General features: G+C 38.0%; 1 protein-coding gene across 1 annotated transcript; it reads right to left on the bottom strand.

Annotated features, from left to right (window-relative positions):
* Positions 1 to 14059: 14059 nt before the first annotated feature.
* On the bottom strand, positions 14060 to 14581 carry LOC112805944 (uncharacterized). The gene is made up of 2 exons (XM_025848261.1): positions 14339 to 14581; positions 14060 to 14269 (listed from the first exon to the last, which is right to left on the bottom strand). The coding sequence occupies exons 1-2, from the start codon at positions 14579 to 14581 to the stop codon at positions 14060 to 14062; spliced, it is 453 nt and encodes a 150-aa protein (XP_025704046.1).
* Positions 14582 to 19142: the final 4561 nt, after the last annotated feature.

Here is a 19142-nt window from a genome sequence, read left to right as displayed (position 1 = left end):
TTTAATATATCAATGAGTAATAGTTCAAATGGCATAATCTCTCCATACTTAATTAAGAAGTTGCGGGTTCGAGTCTCTTATTCTTTAGTAAAAAAAAAGGTATAATAAATATATTAAAAATTAAAATTTTGAAGTACTTTTATTAATAATTTTAATATATATTCTAAAAATACATATCGGCTAAATCTAAAAATAAAAAACAAACAAATGAAAATTGAACACATGCCCCAACCACACACCAAACAAATGTGTCTTCTCATAAAAGTATGTCTATTACTATTACCACATTGTTATAAAATTATTTAATTCGGTCACTTATATTATATTAAAATACTTATAAACTTAAGTAGCTAATCAAATGACTGTTAAAATTCTTATGTTGTATATTTTTATATGATGACTTGTTAAAGACTATAACTTTAAAATTTGTTCCAGCCTTTTAGATTAAAGTGATACTACAATTTATACTCTGGATACATATTATATTTTAAAGTGTTGTTATATATACGAATATTTTTATTATTAAGTGTAATTAAATTGGTATAAAATTTAAAAAAAAATATGCACATATGTTGTTATTTCTTTTTTTATGTATATTTTTTACAATATATGTTGTTTAAATTAAAAATAATTTATTGAATAAAATTGGTAGTCTAAAAACGGACAGCATAATAAAAATAAAAGTGGAATGATCCAACTTAAGTAATAATACCATAATTCAATAGAAAGAAAAGGGAATGAAAAGGTAAAATAATTAAAAGGTGAACAGAATCTCAAAGAAAAGAGTGTTTAGTGAGGATGTCGATCTTCTTCCATGGCGTGGCGAGCAGCATTAACAATTTGAAGAGGATGACATCTCTAGTTTTTTAATAGAGTCTTATTTCAGACCTTTCAAATTTGTCATACTACGTTTGCTGCAAGTTCCTTTTTTTTCGTTGAGTTGTTGCCAAACTTCTTATTTTTGTCAAGTTCATTTCACTAAATTCATGGTTAAAACTGGAGAGTACAAAATCTTATTAATACAACACACAAATTTTTAAACTATAACACAAAAAACTTTGCATATAATACAAACTTATTGATATGATACACAAATTTTTGCAAATAGCACACAAATTTTTGCTGCAAATATATTTTGTTAGTTAGATGAGTCAATATTTTGGGTATACATCAAAATTTCTATGTTATACACCAAATTTTTTTATTGTACACCAAAATTTATATGTTGTGTGTATTTCGTTAGTATAATACACAAATTTTTATATATAGCACACAAACTTTTATTACGAATGTATTTTGTTAATTGGGTGAGTCAATATTTTAGGTATGTAATTCTTCAAAAATTTATATGTTATGCACCAAAATTTATGTGTTATGCGTATTTCATTGGTACAGTATACAAATTTTTGTATATAGCACACAAATTTGTATGCATACATACGAATTTTGCTGCGAATATATTTTATTATTTAGGTGCTATACATATTTCACTAGTTAGAAGAAGAAAAAGAAGACAATGGTGGCAACAACAACGATAATAACATCGATGACAACAACGTTAAAAAAAGAAACACATAAAAGGAGAAAAAGATAATGACAATTGTTACAATATAGTTAGGATCAATTAGCATTATTTAACATATCTGAATAGTTAGGTTTAATTACTCTATTGGTCCCTATAGTTTCGCAAAATTTTCAATTAAGTCCCTATACTTTTTTTTCTTTTAATTGGTCCCTACACCAAATTTTTTTTCAATTATAAGATATTAAGTTTTTTTTATTTCGATTCTCTTAGCACCTATAAATACCCTTCTATATTGTATCATTCTAGACAACTTGAACACACAACCTGAATAATACACAAAACACTTTCTCCAGTTTAGTATCTTGTTTCTAACATGGTATCGAAGCCATGGTATCCTTCTTGAGGATGATAAGTTGATTTCCGTCTGGTGAAATCACCATACTTTTCATACTTTTTTTCCGTGTCATTTTTTCTCTTTTTTTTTTTGTAATGCTTTGATACTTTTTTGACCTCACTGATTAGCTCATCCACTACTTACTTATTTGGAGAAACCATATGTTTTTCGTCACGGTTCGATAGTTTGCCATCTCTTTGCCCTTTGTCAATTTTCAACAATTTTCTATCAGTTCGCCATCTTTTCCACAGTCTGTGTTCTCTTCCAGTAGTTTCATCTGCGTTCCCTTCCGGCAGTTTTATCTGCACTTCCTTCGCGTAGTTCCGTCTGCGCTTCCTTGTGACAGTTCCGTATGCGCTTTTTTCTGACAGTTTTATCTGCCGTTCTTTTCGGCAATTTCGTCTGCGCTTTTTCAGACAGCAGCAGATCCATCTACGCTTCCTTCAGAGCCTTTCTCCAGTTTAATCTCTTGTTTCTAATAACGACGACGATAATAATAATAATAACGATAACGGTAGAATAGTTTGCCCATTTATATCTGAAAGAAAAAAGTGTGAAATTTTAGTTGAAAATTTAATTCAAAATAGATTTAAATGCCTAATTTTTTTATTTTATTCAATTGTGATAATTATTTGAACTGGTACAAAGCATATCAGAGATTTAGGGGTAATTTACTAAATTAAATAAACTGGCCCTCAAATTTACATAATACGCATTTTGGAAAGTGGATACTGAAATGCATTTTTTTCATAAACTATGTAAACTGCAATAACTGCGACACGAATATCGCGGTTTACAAATGCATGTAATCTGCTACAGGGGCGTCGTGGATTACATTCGAAGAAAATCATCACATAATCCGCGGTAGGGGTGTCGCAGTTTATACTTTAGTGTGGACTTAGTTCATTTTTCATGGAAGTTTTTGGATGAAAGTTTGGTTTGCATTTTTTATGTATAGCGCAACATAGGTTGGTGCTTTGATGTAATTGAAATTAGTCTCGTGAACTCATAGAATTACCAACAAAATTAGAACACCTTTACTCAAGAGAATCACAACTATGTAGAAAATCGCTAACAATAACGTCACCGTAAAACAAACAACAGGTACAACTTTACTTAACAGTAAGTACAACTAAAACAGGACAAGAATACAAATAAGGAAAGAAAAATAAAAGCTAATCATGACGACCTAATGACACCTATGCCTCGGCACTGGGGGCGAATCCTCGCTGAGGGCAAGTCCTGCGAGTGTGTCTTGTCTGTCTGCATAGCCCACATCGCTTCGGCCGACTAGTATCGGCCTCATCCATGGTGTTATGGATTCTTGTTGACCTCGGTTTCCCTTCTCTGACACGTCTCATGTTAGGATCAGGAACGATAGTAAGTCCGGCGTACGGTGGCCACAGACCCTCTAAAATAGGGGGCAAAAACCCCATCTGGTAAACACTAAACACCTTACTGATGGTATAAACCTCATGGACGTACGTAGTCTAGTCTAACTGGGACTGAGCACAGCATGTAATCGCATGGCAGCACGGGTAATGGAGAGTTTGAAAATACCCGCAATCACAAGTGCGATTGATGAGCGGATAATTTGTATGCTTTTTTGGCATTGTTTTTAGTATGTTTTTGGTATGATATAGTTAGTTTTTAGTATATTTTTATTAGTTTTTAGTTAAAATTCACTTTTCTGGACTTTACTATGAGTTTGTGTGTTTTTCTGTGATTTCAGGTATTTTCTGGCTGAAATTGAGGGACCTGAGCAAAAATCTGATTCAGAGACTAAAAAGGACTGCAGATGCTGTTGGATTCTGACCTCCCTGCACTCGAAGTGGATTTTCTGGAGCTACAGAAGCCCAATTGGCGCGCTCTCAACGGCGTTGGAAAGTAGACATCCTGGGCTTTCCAGCAATATATGATAGTCCATACTTTGCCCAAGATTTGATGGCCCAAACTGGCGTACAAAGTCACCCTCAGAAATCCCAGCGTTAAACGCCGGAACTGGCACCCAAATGGGAGTTAAACGCCCAAACTGGCATAAAAGCTGGCGTTTAACTCCAAGAAGAGTCTCTGCACGAAAAAGCTTCATTGCTCAGCCCAAGCACACACCAAGTGGGTCCGGAAGTGGATTTTTATGTCATTTACTCATCTATGTACACCTTAGGCTAGTTTTCTATATATAGGACCTTTTACTATTGTATTGAGGAGAATCTTTTGATCTTTGGAACCCTTTTCTTTAGATCTTTTGATCACTTTGGGAGGCTGGCCATTCGGCCATGCCTAGACCTTGTTCTTATGTATTTTCAACGGTGGAGCTTCTACACACCATAGATTAAGGTGTGGAGCTCTGCTGTACCTCGAGTATTAATGCAATTACTATTGTTCTTCCATTCAATTCCGCTTGTTCTTTATCCAAGATATCACTTGTTCTTCAACTTGATGAATGTGGTGATCCGTGACACTCATCATCATTCTCACCCATGAACAAGGTGACTGACAACCACTTTTGTTCTACAAGCAACCAAGGCTCTAGTGAATATCTCTTGGGTTCTTTAACCGGAATCTTCGTGGTATAGGCGAGAACTGATGGCAGCATTCAAGAGAATCCGGAAGGTCTAACCTTGTCTGTGGTATTCTGAGTAGGATTCAATGATTGAATGACTGTGACGTGCTTCAAACTCCTGAGGGCGGGGCGTTAGTGACAGACGCAAAAGAATCACTGGATTCTATTCCGGCCTGATTGAGAACCGACAGATGAATTCCGCTATGCTGTGACAGAGCATATGCAATCGCTTTCACTGAGAGGATGGGAGGTAGCCACTGACAACGGTGAAACCCTTGCTTAAGCTTGCCATGGAAAGGAGTAAGAAGGATTGGATGAAGACAGTAGGAAAGCAGATAGACGGAAGGGAAGGCATCTTCATGCGCTTATCTGAAGTTCCTACCAATGAATTACATAAGTATCTCTATCTTTACCTTTGTGTTATTTTCGTTCATCACCATTACCATTTGAGTTTGCCTGACTAAGATTTACAAGATGACCATAGCTTGCTTCAATACTAACAATCTCCGTGGGATCGACCCTTACTCGCGTAAGGTTTATTACTTGGACGACCCAGTGCACTTGCTGGTTAGTTGTGCAAAGTTGTGTAATGCCATGGTATTGAGCCACCAAGTTTTTGGGGTTCATGACCGAGGATTATGAGAGTTGTGAAAAAGTATTGTTCACAATTTCGCGCACCAAGTTTTTGGCGCCGTTGCCGGGGATTGTTCAAGTTTTGAGCAAGCTTTTGGTAACATCAGTGCCAAGATCCGGCAACAACACCATATTTTTGGCGTTATTGCCAGGGATTGTTCAGTTTGGACAACTGAAGGTTCATCTTGTTGCTTAGATTAGGTATTTATTTTTTTTTCGAAATTCTTAAAGATGAGTTCTAGAGTTTCATGATGATTTGTTGAAGTCTGGCTGGCTGAGAAGCCATGTCTAATCTCATTGGACCGAGGTTTCAACTTATCACCACAAGAGCTTGTTGATTTTCATCAATCTTGCTTTTGGAGCAGTGATCTGCTAAGGCTTGGCTGGCCTTTGGCCATGTCTAGTGTTTTGGACCGAAGCTTTCTTTGAAAGCTTGGCTGGCTGTGAAGCCATGTCTAATTCCTGGACCGGAGTCTTAGACTAGCATTGCACTGATTCCTGGAATTCTCATTAAGAATTTTGATATCTTTTTCCACTTAATTTTCGAAAAACACAAAAAAATTAAAAAAAAATCATAAAATCCAAAAATAATTCTTGTTTGAGTCTAGTGTCTCATGTTAAGTTTGGTGTCAATTGCATGTTTCTGTTCTTATTGCATTCATGCATGTGTCTTAAGAATCTTCAAGTAATTCTTGATGATTTTCGTGCTCTGATCTTTGAATTCTATTGACTTGAGTGTCTTGTGTGTCTCATATGCATTCTCATTTTGTTAGTGTCAGTAGTATACAAACTGCTAAGTTTGGTGTCTTGCATGCATTGTTATTTGATTCTTGTTGCATTTTGATTTTTCCCTACTATTAAAAATCCAAAAATATTTTTAATTTGTGTCTTTTCAAGTCAATAATACAGAGAATTGAAGATTCAGAACATACAGCAGAGGAATTGCACAGAAAAAGCTGGACGTTCAAAACGCCCAGTGAAGAAGGACAGACTGGCATTTAAACGCCAGCCAGGGTACCTGGTTGGGCGTTTAACGCCCAAAAGGGTAGCATTTTGGGCGTTAAACGCCAGAATGTGCACCATTCTGGGCGTTTAACGCCAGGATGGCTAGAAGGGAAGATTTTGTTTTCAAATCAAATTTTTTCTAAGTTTTCAAAATCTTTTCAAAATCAAATCTTTTTCAAATCAATTTTTCAATCAAATCTTTTTCAAAAATCAATTTCTTTCCATTTTTTAAAGATACTTACTATCAATTAATGATTTGATTCAACATTTCAAGTATGTTACCTTTTCTGTTGAGAAAGGTTTAATGTTTGAATCATATCTTTTCTTGTTAGTCAAGTTTTTAATTTTCAAAATCAAATCTTTTTAAAAAATGTTTTTCAAATCATATTTTCTCAATCACATCTTTTTTAAAAACTAATCATATCTTCTTAACCACATCTTTTTCAAAATAGTTTTCAATCAAATCTTTTTGATTTCTAATTTCAAAATCTTTTTCAAAAATCAATTGATTTCTTTTCCCTTTTCATTTTCGAAAATTAAGTAATGTTTTTCAAAAATGTTTTCAAATTTCCTACTTAATTTTCGAAAATCACTTCCCTCCTTCTCACATCCTTCTATTTATGGACTAACACTATCCCTTAATGCAAAATTTGAACTCCATTTTCTCTGATAAGTTCGAATTTTCTACTTCTGTCTTCTACTCTTCTTTTCCTCTGACACCTAAAGGAATCTCTATACTGTGACATAGAGGATTCCACATTTTCTTGTTCTCTTCTCTTTCTTATGAGCAGGAGCAAAGACAAAGGCATTCTTGTTGAGGCTGATCCTGAACCTGAAAGGACCTTGAAGAGAAAGCTAAGAGAAGCCAAAGCACAACTCTCTTTAGAGCACCTGAACGAATTCTTCAAGGAAGAAGAACTCATGGCAGCCGAAAACAACAACAATGCCAACAATGCAAGGAAGGTGCTGGGTGACTTTACTGCACCTACTCCCGACTTCTATGGGAGAAGCATCTCTATCCCTGCCATTGGAGCAAACAACTTTGAGCTTAAGCCTCAATTAGTTTCTCTAATGCAACAGAATTGCAAGTTCCATGGACTTCCATTGGAAGATCCTCATCAGTTTTTAGCTGAGTTCTTGCAAATCTGTGACACAGTCAAGACTAATGGGGTTGACCCTGAGGTCTACAGACTGATGCTATTCCCTTTTGCTGTAAGAGACAGAGCTAGAACATGGTTGGACTCTCAACCTAAAGAAAGCCTGGACTCTTGGGAAAAGCTAGTCAATGCCTTCTTGGCAAAGTTCTTTCCACCTCAAAAATTGAGTAAGCTTAGAGTGGAAGTCCAAACCTTCAGACAGAAGGAAGGAGAATCCCTCTATGAAGCCTGGGAAAGATACAAACAATTGATCAGAAAGTGTCCCACAGATATGCTTTCTGAATGGAGCATCATAGGTATTTTCTATGATGGTCTCTCAGAACTATCCAAGATGTCTTTGGATAGCTCTTCTGGAGGATCTCTTCATCTGAAGAAGACGCCTACTGAAGCTCAAGAACTGATTGAAATGGTTGCAAATAACCAATTCATGTACACTTCTGAAAGAAATCCTGTGAACAATGGGACTAGTCAGAAGAAAGGAGTTCTTGAGGTTGACACTCTGAATGCCATTTTGGCTCAGAATAAAATATTGACCCAACAAGTCAATATGATTTCTCAAAGTCTGTCTGGAATGCAAAATGCACCAAGCAGCACTAAGGAAGCTTCATCTGAGGAAGAAGCTTATGATCCTGAGAACCCTTCAATGGAAGAGGTGAATTACATGGGAGAACCCTATGGAAACACCTACAATCCTTCATGGAGGAATCATCCAAATCTCTCATGGAAGGATCAACAGAGACCTCAACAAGGTTTCAATAACAATAATGGTGGAAGAAACAGGTTTAGCAATAGCAAGCCTTTTCCATCATCTTCTCAGCAACAGACAGAGAGCTCTAAGCAGAATACCTCTGACTTAGCAACAATGGTCTCTGATCTAATCAAAACCACTCAAAGTTTTATGACTGAAACTAGGTCCTCCATTAGGAATTTGGAAGGACAAGTGGGACAGCTGAGCAAGAAAATTACTGAACTCCCACCTAGTACTCTCCCAAACAATACAGAAGAAAATCCAAAAGGAGAGTGCAAGGCCATCAGCTTGGCCGAATCCTGGGAGGAAGAAGAGGCAGTGAACGCCACTGAGGAAGACCTCACTGGACGTCCACTGGCCTCCAATGAGTTCCCCAATGAGGAACCATGGGAATCTAAGGCTCAAAATGAGACCATAGAGATTCCATTGGACTTACTTCTGCCATTCATGAGCTCTGATGAGTATTCCTCCTCTGAAGAGGATGAGTATGTCACTGAAGAGCAAGTTGCTAAATACCTTGGAGCAATCATGAAGCTAAATGACAAGTTATTTGGAAATGAGACTTTGGAGGATGAACCCCCTTTGCTCACCAAAGAACTGGATGACTTGTCTAGGCAGAAACTGCCTCAAAAGAGGCAGGATCCTGGGAAGTTTTCTATACCTTGTACCATAGGCACCATGACCTTCAAGAAGGCCTTGTGTGACTTAGGGTCAAGTGTAAACCTCATGCCCCTATCTGTAATGGAGAAATTAGGGATCTTTGAGGTGCAAGCTGCAAAAATCTCACTAGAGATGGCAGACAACTCAAGAAAACAAGCCCATGGACTTGTAGAGGATGTTCTGGTTAAAGTTGAAGACCATTACATCCTTACTGATTTCATAGTCCTAGAGACTGGGAAGTGCATGGATGAATCCATCATCCTTGGCAGACCCTTCCTAGCCACAGCAAGGGCTGTGATTGATGTTGATAGAGGAGAGTTGATCATTCAAGTGAATGAATAATCCTTGGTGTTTAATGCCCAAGGATATCCCTCTGTCATCATGGAGAGGAAGCATGAAGAGCTTCTCTCAAAACAGAGCCAAATTGAGCCCCCACAGTCAAACTCTAAGTTTGGTATTGGGAGGCCACAGCCAAACTCTAAGTTTGGTGTGAACCCCCACATTCAAACTCTAAGTTTGGTGTTGGGAGGTTCAAACACGGTTCTGAGCATTTCTGAGGCTCCATGAGAGTACTCTGTCAAGCTAATGACATTAAAGAAGCGCTTGTTGGGAGGCAACCCAATGTTTTATAATTAACTATTTTCTTTTGTTATTTTATGTCTTTTGTAGGTTGATGATCATAAGAAGTCACAAAATCCATGAAAAAAGCAAAAACAGAATGAAAAACAGGAAGAAAAACAGCACACCCTGGAGGACGCACCCACTGGCGTTTAAACGCCAGTGAGGTTAGCTGGTGGGCGTTTAACGCCCAGTCTGGCACCATTCTGGGCGTTTAACGCCAGAAAGGGGCACCAGACTGGCGTTAAACTCCAGAAAGGGGCAAGATGCTGGCGTTAAACGCCAGAAATGGGCACCAGCCCGGCGTTTAACGCCAGAAATGGCTCAAAACGTGATTTTGAATGCCATTTGGTGCAGGGATGACTTTTCCTTGACACCTCAGGATCTGTGGACCCCACAGGATCCCCACCTACCCTACCACTCTCTCTCTTCTTCACCAATCACCTCCACACCTCTTCCCCAAAAACCCCTCACCATTCAAATTCAAACCACTTTCCCACCCAATCCCACCCTCAAATGGCCGAACCTCTCTCTCCCCCTCTCCTATATAAACCCTCCTTCACTCCTTCATTTTCACACACCTTAAACACTACTTCTTCTCCCTTTTGGCCGAACACAAAGCCCTCTCCATCTCCTCCATTTCTTCTTCTTCTACTCTCTTCTTTCTTCTTTTGCTCGAGGACGAGCAAACATTTTAAGTTTGGTGTGGTAAAAGCATTGCTTTTAGTTTTTCCATAACCATTTATGGCATCTAAGGCCGGAGAAACCTCTAGAAAGAGGAAAGGGAAGGCAAAGGCTTCCACCTCCGAGTCATGGGAGATGGAGAGATTCATCTCAAGGGTGCATCAAGACCACTTATATGAAGTTGTGGCCTTGAAGAAGGTAATCCCCGAGGTCCCTTTTTCACTCAAAAAGGGTGAATATCCGGAGATCCGACATGAGATCCGAAGAAGAGGTTGGGAAGTTCTTACCAACCCCATTCAACAAGTCGGAATCTTGATGGTTTAAGAGTTCTATGCCAATGCATGGATCACCAAGAACCATGACCAAAATGTGAACCCGAAACCCAAGAATTATCTTACTATGGTTCGGGGGAAATACTTGGATTTTAGTCCGGAGAGTGTGAGGGTGGCGTTCAACTTGCCTATGATGCAAGGAGATGAGCATCCTTACACTAGAAGGGTCAACTTTGATCAAAGGTTGGACCAAGTCCTCACAGCCATATGTGAAGAGGGCGCCCAATGGAAGAGAGATTCAAGAGGAAAGCCGGTTCAACTAAGAAGGCATGACCTCAAGCCCGTGGCTAGAGGATGGTTAGAGTTCATACAACGCTCAATCATTCCCACTAGCAACCGGTCCGAAGTTACCATAGACCGGGCTATCATGATCCATAGCATCATGATTGGAGAAGAAATAGAGGTTCATGAGGTTATAGCCCAAGAACTCTATAAGGTGGCGGACAAGTCCTCTACCTTGGCAAGGTTAGCCTTTCCTCGTCTCATTTGTCACCTCTGTTATTCAGTTGGAGTTGACATAGAGGGAGACACCCCCATTGAGGAGGACAAGCCCATCACTAAGAAAAGGATGGAGCACACAAGAGATCCCACTCATCATGAGATCCCTGAGATTCCTCAAGGGATGCACTTTCCTCCACAAAACTATTGGGAGCAATTAAATACCTCCCTAGGAGAGTTGAGTTCCAACATGGGACAACTAAGGGTGGAGCATCAAGAACACTCCATCATCCTTCATGAGATTAGAGAAGATCAAAGAATCATGAGGGAGGAGCAACAAAGACAAGGAAGAGACATTGAGGAGCTCAAGCACTCCATAGGATCTTCAAGAGCAAGAAAGAGCCGCCATCACTAAAGTGGACCCGTTCTTTGATTTCCTTGTTCTTTATTCTTCTGTTTTTCGAATTTTATGCTTATGTTTATCCATGTTTGTGTCTTGTGATCATTAGTGTCTTAGTGTCTATGCCTTAAAGTTATGAATGTCCTATGAATCCATCACCTTTCTTGAATAAAAATGTGCTTAATTGAAAAAGAAAAAGAATTGCATGAATTTTGAATTTTATAACAGTTTAATTATTTTGATGTGGTGGCAATATTTTTGTTCTCTGAATGTATGCTTAAACAGTGCATATGTATCTTGAATTTGTGGTTCATGAATGTTGGCTCTTGAAAGAATGATGAAAAAGGAGACATGTTACTGAGGATCTGAAAAATCATCAAAATGATTCTTGAAGCAAGAAAAAGGCATTTCTATTCAAAAAAAAATTGAAAAAAAAAAGAGAAAAGAAAACGAAAAAATAGAGAAATAAGAGTTGTGATCCAAGGCAAATAAGAGTGTGCTTAAGAACCCTGGACACCTCTAATTGGGGACTTTAGCAAAGCTGAGTCACAATCTGAAAAGGTTCACCCAATTATGTGTCTGTGGCATGTATGTATCCGGTGGTAATACTGGAAGACAGAGTGCTTTGGGCCACAGCCAAGACTCAATAAGTAGCTTTGTTCAAGAATCATCATACTTTACTAGGAGAATCATTAACACTATCTGGATTCTAAGTTCCTAAAGAAGCCAACCATTCTGAATTTCAAAGGATAGATTGAGATGCCAAAACTATTCAGAGGCAAAAAGCTAAAAGCCCCGCTCATCTAATTAATACTGATCTTCACAGATGTTTTTGAGATTCATTGCATATTCTCTTCTTTTTATCTTATTTGATTTTCAGTTGCTTGAGGACAAGCAACAATTTAAGTTTGGTGTTGTGATGAGCGGATAATTTGTATGCTTTTTTGGCATTATTTTTAGTATGTTTTTGGTATGATATAGTTAGTTTTTAGTATATTTTTATTAGTTTTTAGTTAAAATTCACTTTTCTGGACTTTACTATGAGTTTGTGTGTTTTTCTGTGATTTCAGGTATTTTCTGGCTGAAATTGAGGGACCTGAGCAAAAATCTGATTCAGAGACTAAAAAGGACTGCAGATGCTGTTGGATTCTGACCTCCCTACACTCGAAGTGGATTTTCTGGAGCTACAGAAGCCCAATTGGCGCGCTCTCAACGGCGTTGGAAAGTAGACATCCTGGGCTTTCCAGCAATATATGATAGTCCATACTTTGCCCAAGATTTGATGGCCCAAACCGGCGTACAAAGTCACCCTCAGAAATCCCAGCGTTAAACGCCGGAACTGGCACCCAAATGGGAGTTAAACGCCCAAACTGGCATAAAAGCTGGCGTTTAACTCCAAGAAGAGTCTCTGCACGAAAAAGCTTCATTGCTCAGCCCAAGCACACACCAAGTGGGCCCGGAAGTGGATTTTTATGTCATTTACTCATCTCTGTACACCTTAGGTTACTAGTTTTCTATATATAGGACCTTTTACTATTGTATTGAGGAGAATCTTTTGATCTTTGGAACCCTTTTCTTTAGATCTTTTGATCACTTTGGGAGGCTGGCCATTCGGCCATGCCTAGACCTTGTTCTTATGTATTTTCAACGGTGGAGCTTCTACACACCATAGATTAAGGTGTGGAGCTCTGCTGTACCTCGAGTATTAATGCAATTACTATTGTTCTTCCATTCAATTCCGCTTGTTCTTTATCCAAGATATCACTTGTTCTTCAACTTGATGAATGTGGTGATCCGTGACACTCATCATCATTCTCACCCATGAACAAGGTGACTGACAACCACTTTTGTTCTACAAGCAACCAAGGCTCTAGTGAATATCTCTTGGGTTCTTTAACCGGAATCTTCGTGGTATAGGCGAGAACTGATGGCAGCATTCAAGAGAATCCGGAAGGTCTAACCTTGTCTGTGGTATTCTGAGTAGGATTTAATGATTGAATGACTGTGACGTGCTTCAAACTCCTGAGGGCGGGGCGTTAGTGACAGACGCAAAAGAATCACTGGATTCTATTCCGGCCTGATTGAGAACCGACAGATGAATTCCGCTATGCTGTGACAGAGCATATGCAATCACTTTCACTGAGAGGATGGGAGGTAGCCACTGACAACGGTGAAACCCTTGCTTAAGCTTGCCATGGAAAGGAGTAAGAAGGATTGGATGAAGACAGTAGGAAAGCAGAGAGACGGAAGGGAAGGCATCTTCATGCGCTTACCTGAAGTTCCTACCAATGAATTACATAAGTATCTCTATCTTTACCTTTGTGTTATTTTCGTTCATCACCATTACCATTTGAGTTTGCCTGACTAAGATTTACAAGATGACCATAGCTTGCTTCAATACTAACAATCTCCGTGGGATCGACCCTTACTCGCGTAAGGTTTATTACTTGGACGACCCAGTGCACTTGCTGGTTAGTTGTGCGAAGTTGTGTAATGCCATGGTATTGAGCCACCAAGTTTTTGGGGTTCATGACCGGGGATTATGAGAGTTGTGAAAAAGTATTGTTCACAATTTCGCGCAACTGGAAGCACCTGGAATCTTTCAAGTTGCGTTCTATCGCCTTGACCAATGCCTGATAAAACCGTTGGCCTGATCCCAACTGCGCTTTTGCTGTCTGCCCTTGGACGACAAAAAGCTTGCTAACCTCTCATATGTGGATTTGACAAGTACAGTAACCGAAAGATTCTGTGTCCCCTTCAGTACAGAGTTAATACACTCGGATATGTTCGTCGTCATGTGGCCAAATCGTCTGCCTCCATCCTGGTGTTGGGTCCACTTATCGTACTCTAGTCGGTTGGCCCAATCACACATGACCTGATTCTCAGTTCTCATAATATCAAACTAGTAGTCAAACTCGGCCTCAGTCTTGGCATACATTGCATTTCCGAGCATCTGCTTTGCATCCTGACCCTTGAAACTGAGAGCAAAATTAGTTGCAACTTGTCGAATGCAATACGCTCGATATGCATGAGGCAGTTTCCAACCACTGTCTGGTACCTCCAATGCAGCCTTAATGTCGTTGTGTCTGTCGGAGATCACCAGAATCCCTTCCTATGGGGTCACATGTTGACACAATTGGGATAAGAAAAAAGCCCACGACTCATCATTCTTCCCTTCAACAAGTGCAAACGCAACTGGCAGTATATTCGAGTTTTCATCTTGCGCAATAGCCAGAAGCAAAGTCCCGCCATACTTCCCATATAGATGCATGCTATCAATGCTGATTAGTGGCATGCAATGTTTAAAAGCCTCAACGCATGGAGGGAATGTCCAGAAAAGTCGATAAAAGTACTCTGTAGACTCATCAACCTTATCACCTACACACACTGGAGAAGTCTTCAACAAGGCTACGGTTTCGTCCATCGTTGCTTGCATCCCAAGGATCCACTGGGGCAACTCCGCATACGACTCTTTTCAATCCCCGTAAATCTGTGCGACTGCCTTCTGCTTTGCCTTTCACACCTTCCTATAACTAAGCCTGATCCGTAGGTTGACTTAATAGCTTCTTGCAACACCTTTATGGTAATCGCTGCATCCGCCCTAACCAGCAGATAGATCCTCTCACAAATTACGTGGTAATCGAGCTGTCGGTGGTCGCTCGAAATCGAAGTGGCCAGGCAAGTGTGGACTCCGTTGTACCTTCTAACCTCCTAGTTACCCTTGCGCTGTCGAAGTGCCACACGGATCATCCACGTGCAGCCGCTTCTAAACTCTTTGCATCTCCCAATATACTTCAGATGATCTGATTCCATAACCCGATACTGAATTCCACGATGAATGTTATAATCCTTAACACTCATCACAGCTTCCTCCTTAGTCTGGAAAGATTGGCCAATCTGAAATTTTCCAGAAGTATTGCCCTCGTGTAATCCTTGGTAACCAAAGGTGTGTGCATCATCTGGTTGTTGACTCACTGCTTCCATGTTCAGCGTTGAGAAATGCGGCAGTTGTTGATGGGACCTAGAACTGGATGGCCCTTGAGGTGCAGGTGGGGCACTGGAGTCTCTAAAGGTTGTAGTAGACTTAAAGAAGGGGGTTGAATCTATGCCTCTCTTTTAACTTACTGAAATGAACCCTTTAAAGCAAACTTTCAATTCTGATTCTATTTGAACTCAGCAGCGGACAATTTATGAGACAATTTTATTTTGTCTCATGAATATCAGAAAACAGAACATAGCAGAGAAGATAGAAGCTAACACCAGCATGTATCTTGGTTCGGTTGCCTTGTGTAACGCAACCTACATCCAGTCTCCTCCACAATAATAGAGGAATTTCCACTATAGTTAAAAGTATTACATACACCAATTTCACAGGATTGACACAATTCTTTCACACTCAAGTTCTAACCTAACTTGACATTGGCTATGTTAATACCTAACTCTTCACTCTTAGTGCTAATCCAACTAAGAAAGGGATACCTCACATGTACAAGATACAAGACACAGATATACCTAAAGAAATCTGAGAATAACTCTAGGCTTTTCTCTCAAGTGTATGACTCAGCCTCTTTCCACTCTTGGCTTTTATTTGAGCTCTCTCATTATGCCTTTTCACTCAAGAAATTACAAAAAGATAAACATTGAAAAGTAAATTACAATCTGTAAAACATGAAGGAGAATGACTTCATCAACAGCCTCTTTACTATATGATAAACCAGATTTGCAAGCCTCTGATTTAGCTCTTCAATGTTGGCTGAATGCTTCTTTGAAAGAAAGCATTATCCAAGTAGAGGAACTTCTTCAAGGAAACCTTCACAGAACACAACTCACCAAACTCTGGTTTTCTCTCCTTAACTTCTGAATGAACAGCAAAACTCTTTTATCACCTTGCATGTTACTGGGCTGCTCTCCCTAAGTCAACTTCTTGAGCTCTGTGCTTCACCAACCCAACAATTCACTTTCTTCCATTATTCCTCAAATTAGGAACTTTGGTTCTGACCATCTTTTTCACCAAAAGCCTCAATACAACAACCACAACAAGTTTTTCAATGGTAAACCAGATCTGAGCTATTGAAAAACAACTTGGTCCCCAAGACATCATTTTCAACCGTAGATACACAGCAGAGTTGAACAGAAATAAACTTTTCTATAAATTCCATTTTCAGACTAGCAGAGAGTTGGAAAGAGGAGAAGAAAATGAAATGCATGTAGAAAGAAATAAAATCACCGTTAACTTATAACCTCTTATTGATACAAATTGATGTTGGTGATTGGACTTCTACCATTTGATTAACCTTCTCTTTCTTGCTTCTTTGGTGAATAACTTAGGGAATAAGCTCTCTCTCTCTCTCTCTCTCTCTCTCTCTCTCTCTCTCTCTCTCTCTCTCTCTCTCTCTCTCTCTCTCTCTCTCACTTTTCTGATTTTCTGACCAACACACAAAATTGAACGTTGCTTGTGATGTGAGATCAAATTGGAGGGATTTGTTGCTAATGGACTTGGATCGGATTTGATTTGCTTGGCCCGTCTGATCCCTTGCTTTGATTTTTTCTTTGGGCTTTTATTTGCTTTGTAGCCCTTCAGCCTTGTCTTTGATTTCTTTTAGTTTGGGCTACCTTGGTGTATTGATTTTGGCCTGCATCAATAAATAATTAGCCACATATAATCATAAAACAATCAACACTAATTATTTACTTTGTCCAATAAAATAATGTTTGTCATCATCAATTATATTAGTTAATTTCTTAACTCAACATTCTCCTCCTCACTATCCCCCGATATGTGATCGGGCTCATTGTCCAAATCATCTTCCCGCATCGCATCCTCAACGTGATCCGGCTCACCACCAACAACAAGACCAGTAATCAAACCAGATGACCTAGCTACCGGTGCTAGAACAAGTGAAGGTGCAGCTAAAAGACAACTAGGTGCAACTACAGGCATCGAAGTATAAGCACCCCACCATCGTCGACTGAGGATTTAGCGCTGAAGTCCCAGAAGTGTCCACACGGTCTTCTAACTTAGCAAACAACTAGTGTATTCTCACCTCCGGAAAACTCCGTCGACAATGAAACAAGACCCCCATGTCTTCATCCGACCCTGTGACAAATGTTTCATACTATATACCACTTGACACAATTGCCATCAGAATCTTGTAGAACACCTTCTTTACCAACTTGGCCACACACAACTCTGCCTTCTGTAATATGTTCCTCTTCAGATCCGACAAAGTATCAATCGAGCGGATAAAAGCACTCAACGGTTCTTTATTAGTGAACTTAATACCATGCCTATTACTTTTTTTTATTTTACCAGAGCAGTGGACTAGAACCAACAAGCTCTCCTCACTCTCCATTTGTGAAAGTGTGAAAATAACTCTTCTCAAATGTCCCACTCTCTATCTTGAATGGTATATATAGGCGAATTTGACAAAGCATAAACTGCTAGACTCCTGTAGCAGTTTATGCACGTCTGCAAACACACACATAAACCGCGACACCCCTACCGCGAATTATGTGATAATTTTCTTCGAACGTAATCTGCGACATTCCTATAACAAATTACGTACATTTGTAAACCACAATATTCCTATTGCAGTTTACATCATTTATGAAAAAATATATTTTAATATTTATTTTATAAAATATGTATTATAATAAATTTGAGAGTCAGTTTATTTAATTCAGTACATTGCCCGAAATTTAGCTATGTGTATATAAGTTAATAAAAGAAAATCTTTTACGAGTTTAAAGACGAAGTAGGTATTTTGTGAAGACAAAGTGAGATATCCTTAGGTACAATATTACGCGGCTAAATTTTTTAGTATACCCATGTTACGATGCCTTTGTTTTGAATATGGATGTGTATTGTTAAATTAAATGAATATAGTTATTAAAACAAATTATGACGACCGGTTTAATTTTTAAAAGAATTAAAAAAATTATCCATTAATTTCAAACCTCCTTCTCAATTTAGTCAAAACAAAAGTCTCCTCCTCAACCTAGCTGTTATTACTTATTAGTAATAATAACTAATCATGATTTACGATTTTTCTTTAACCAATTTACTAGGCCTATACGTGTGTAGTACACCACTCTAATTAAATATTTTGGTATAACACTAAGTTTACACTTTACACTATACACTCATATTAAAATTAATTCAGTATCTCGCTGGAGTATGTTAGGATACAAAATTAATTAACAGTATCCCTGCTAATAGTAATAGAAAGTACACCACACTTTCGGGATGATACTTTCATAAATGTACAAGAATTGAATTCTAATATGGATTTTCCATTTCTCTTCTATTTTCAAACTGAAATACTACATTTTGATAATTATCTTCTTGTTGAATTTATAGATAGTTCATCGTATTGTGTGTACCAATATTAGGTTGGTCAAGCAAACTTATTTCTTTTACGATGATAATAAATTTGAGTTAAATGGTTAATTGTTGTTTTATTTTGTTTTTGTAGGCAATATCATATAGATAAATTTTTAATATGAAAATAAAAATAGTATAAGTTGAATATTAATATTTAAAGTGTATTATAATATTATAAAAATTATTTAATATATTTTTTATGTGTTAACTTTTTAATTAAAAAATTATTCACTGTAATTATATTAAATAATTCTATTTTTAACAAAAATATTAAAAATATTTTTTTTATATAAAAAAAATCAGCCGGATGTCAATTGGTCTTGACAAAAAAAATCGAATCTGTTAAAATAATATAACTTAATTTCCAATAATAACATTGTAATAATAATCTAAACTTGATAGATATTATTCAAATTTTAAATTTAACCCAATTCCAAATTGATGTAAAAGATATAAATAAATATACATAGAATAGATATAAAAGATATATAAAAAAAATCACCATCTGAATTTTCGATAAGCAACAAAAACAACAAGAGTTAACTATCAAAAGATATGAAAGATAAATAAATCTTTAAAAGGTTTAACAATATGATAAAAA

This window comes from Arachis hypogaea, chromosome 16, assembly GCF_003086295.3.
Source record: "Arachis hypogaea cultivar Tifrunner chromosome 16, arahy.Tifrunner.gnm2.J5K5, whole genome shotgun sequence".
NCBI classification, from domain to species: Eukaryota; Viridiplantae; Streptophyta; class Magnoliopsida; order Fabales; family Fabaceae; genus Arachis; species Arachis hypogaea.
Note: the sequence above shows the minus strand (reverse complement) of the source record. Positions and strands in the feature narration are given on the sequence as shown.

Excerpts from the sequence above, each read along its gene's own strand:
- LOC112805944 (XM_025848261.1), bottom strand. The coding sequence starts at position 14,581 with ATGGACGAAACCGTAGCCTTGTTGAAGACTTCTCCAGTGTGTGTAGGT. Across the intron at positions 14,270-14,338 it reads TGCCAGTTGCGTTTGCACTT|GAAGGGATTCTGGTGATCTC; the intron begins GTTGAAGGGAAG and ends GTGACCCCATAG.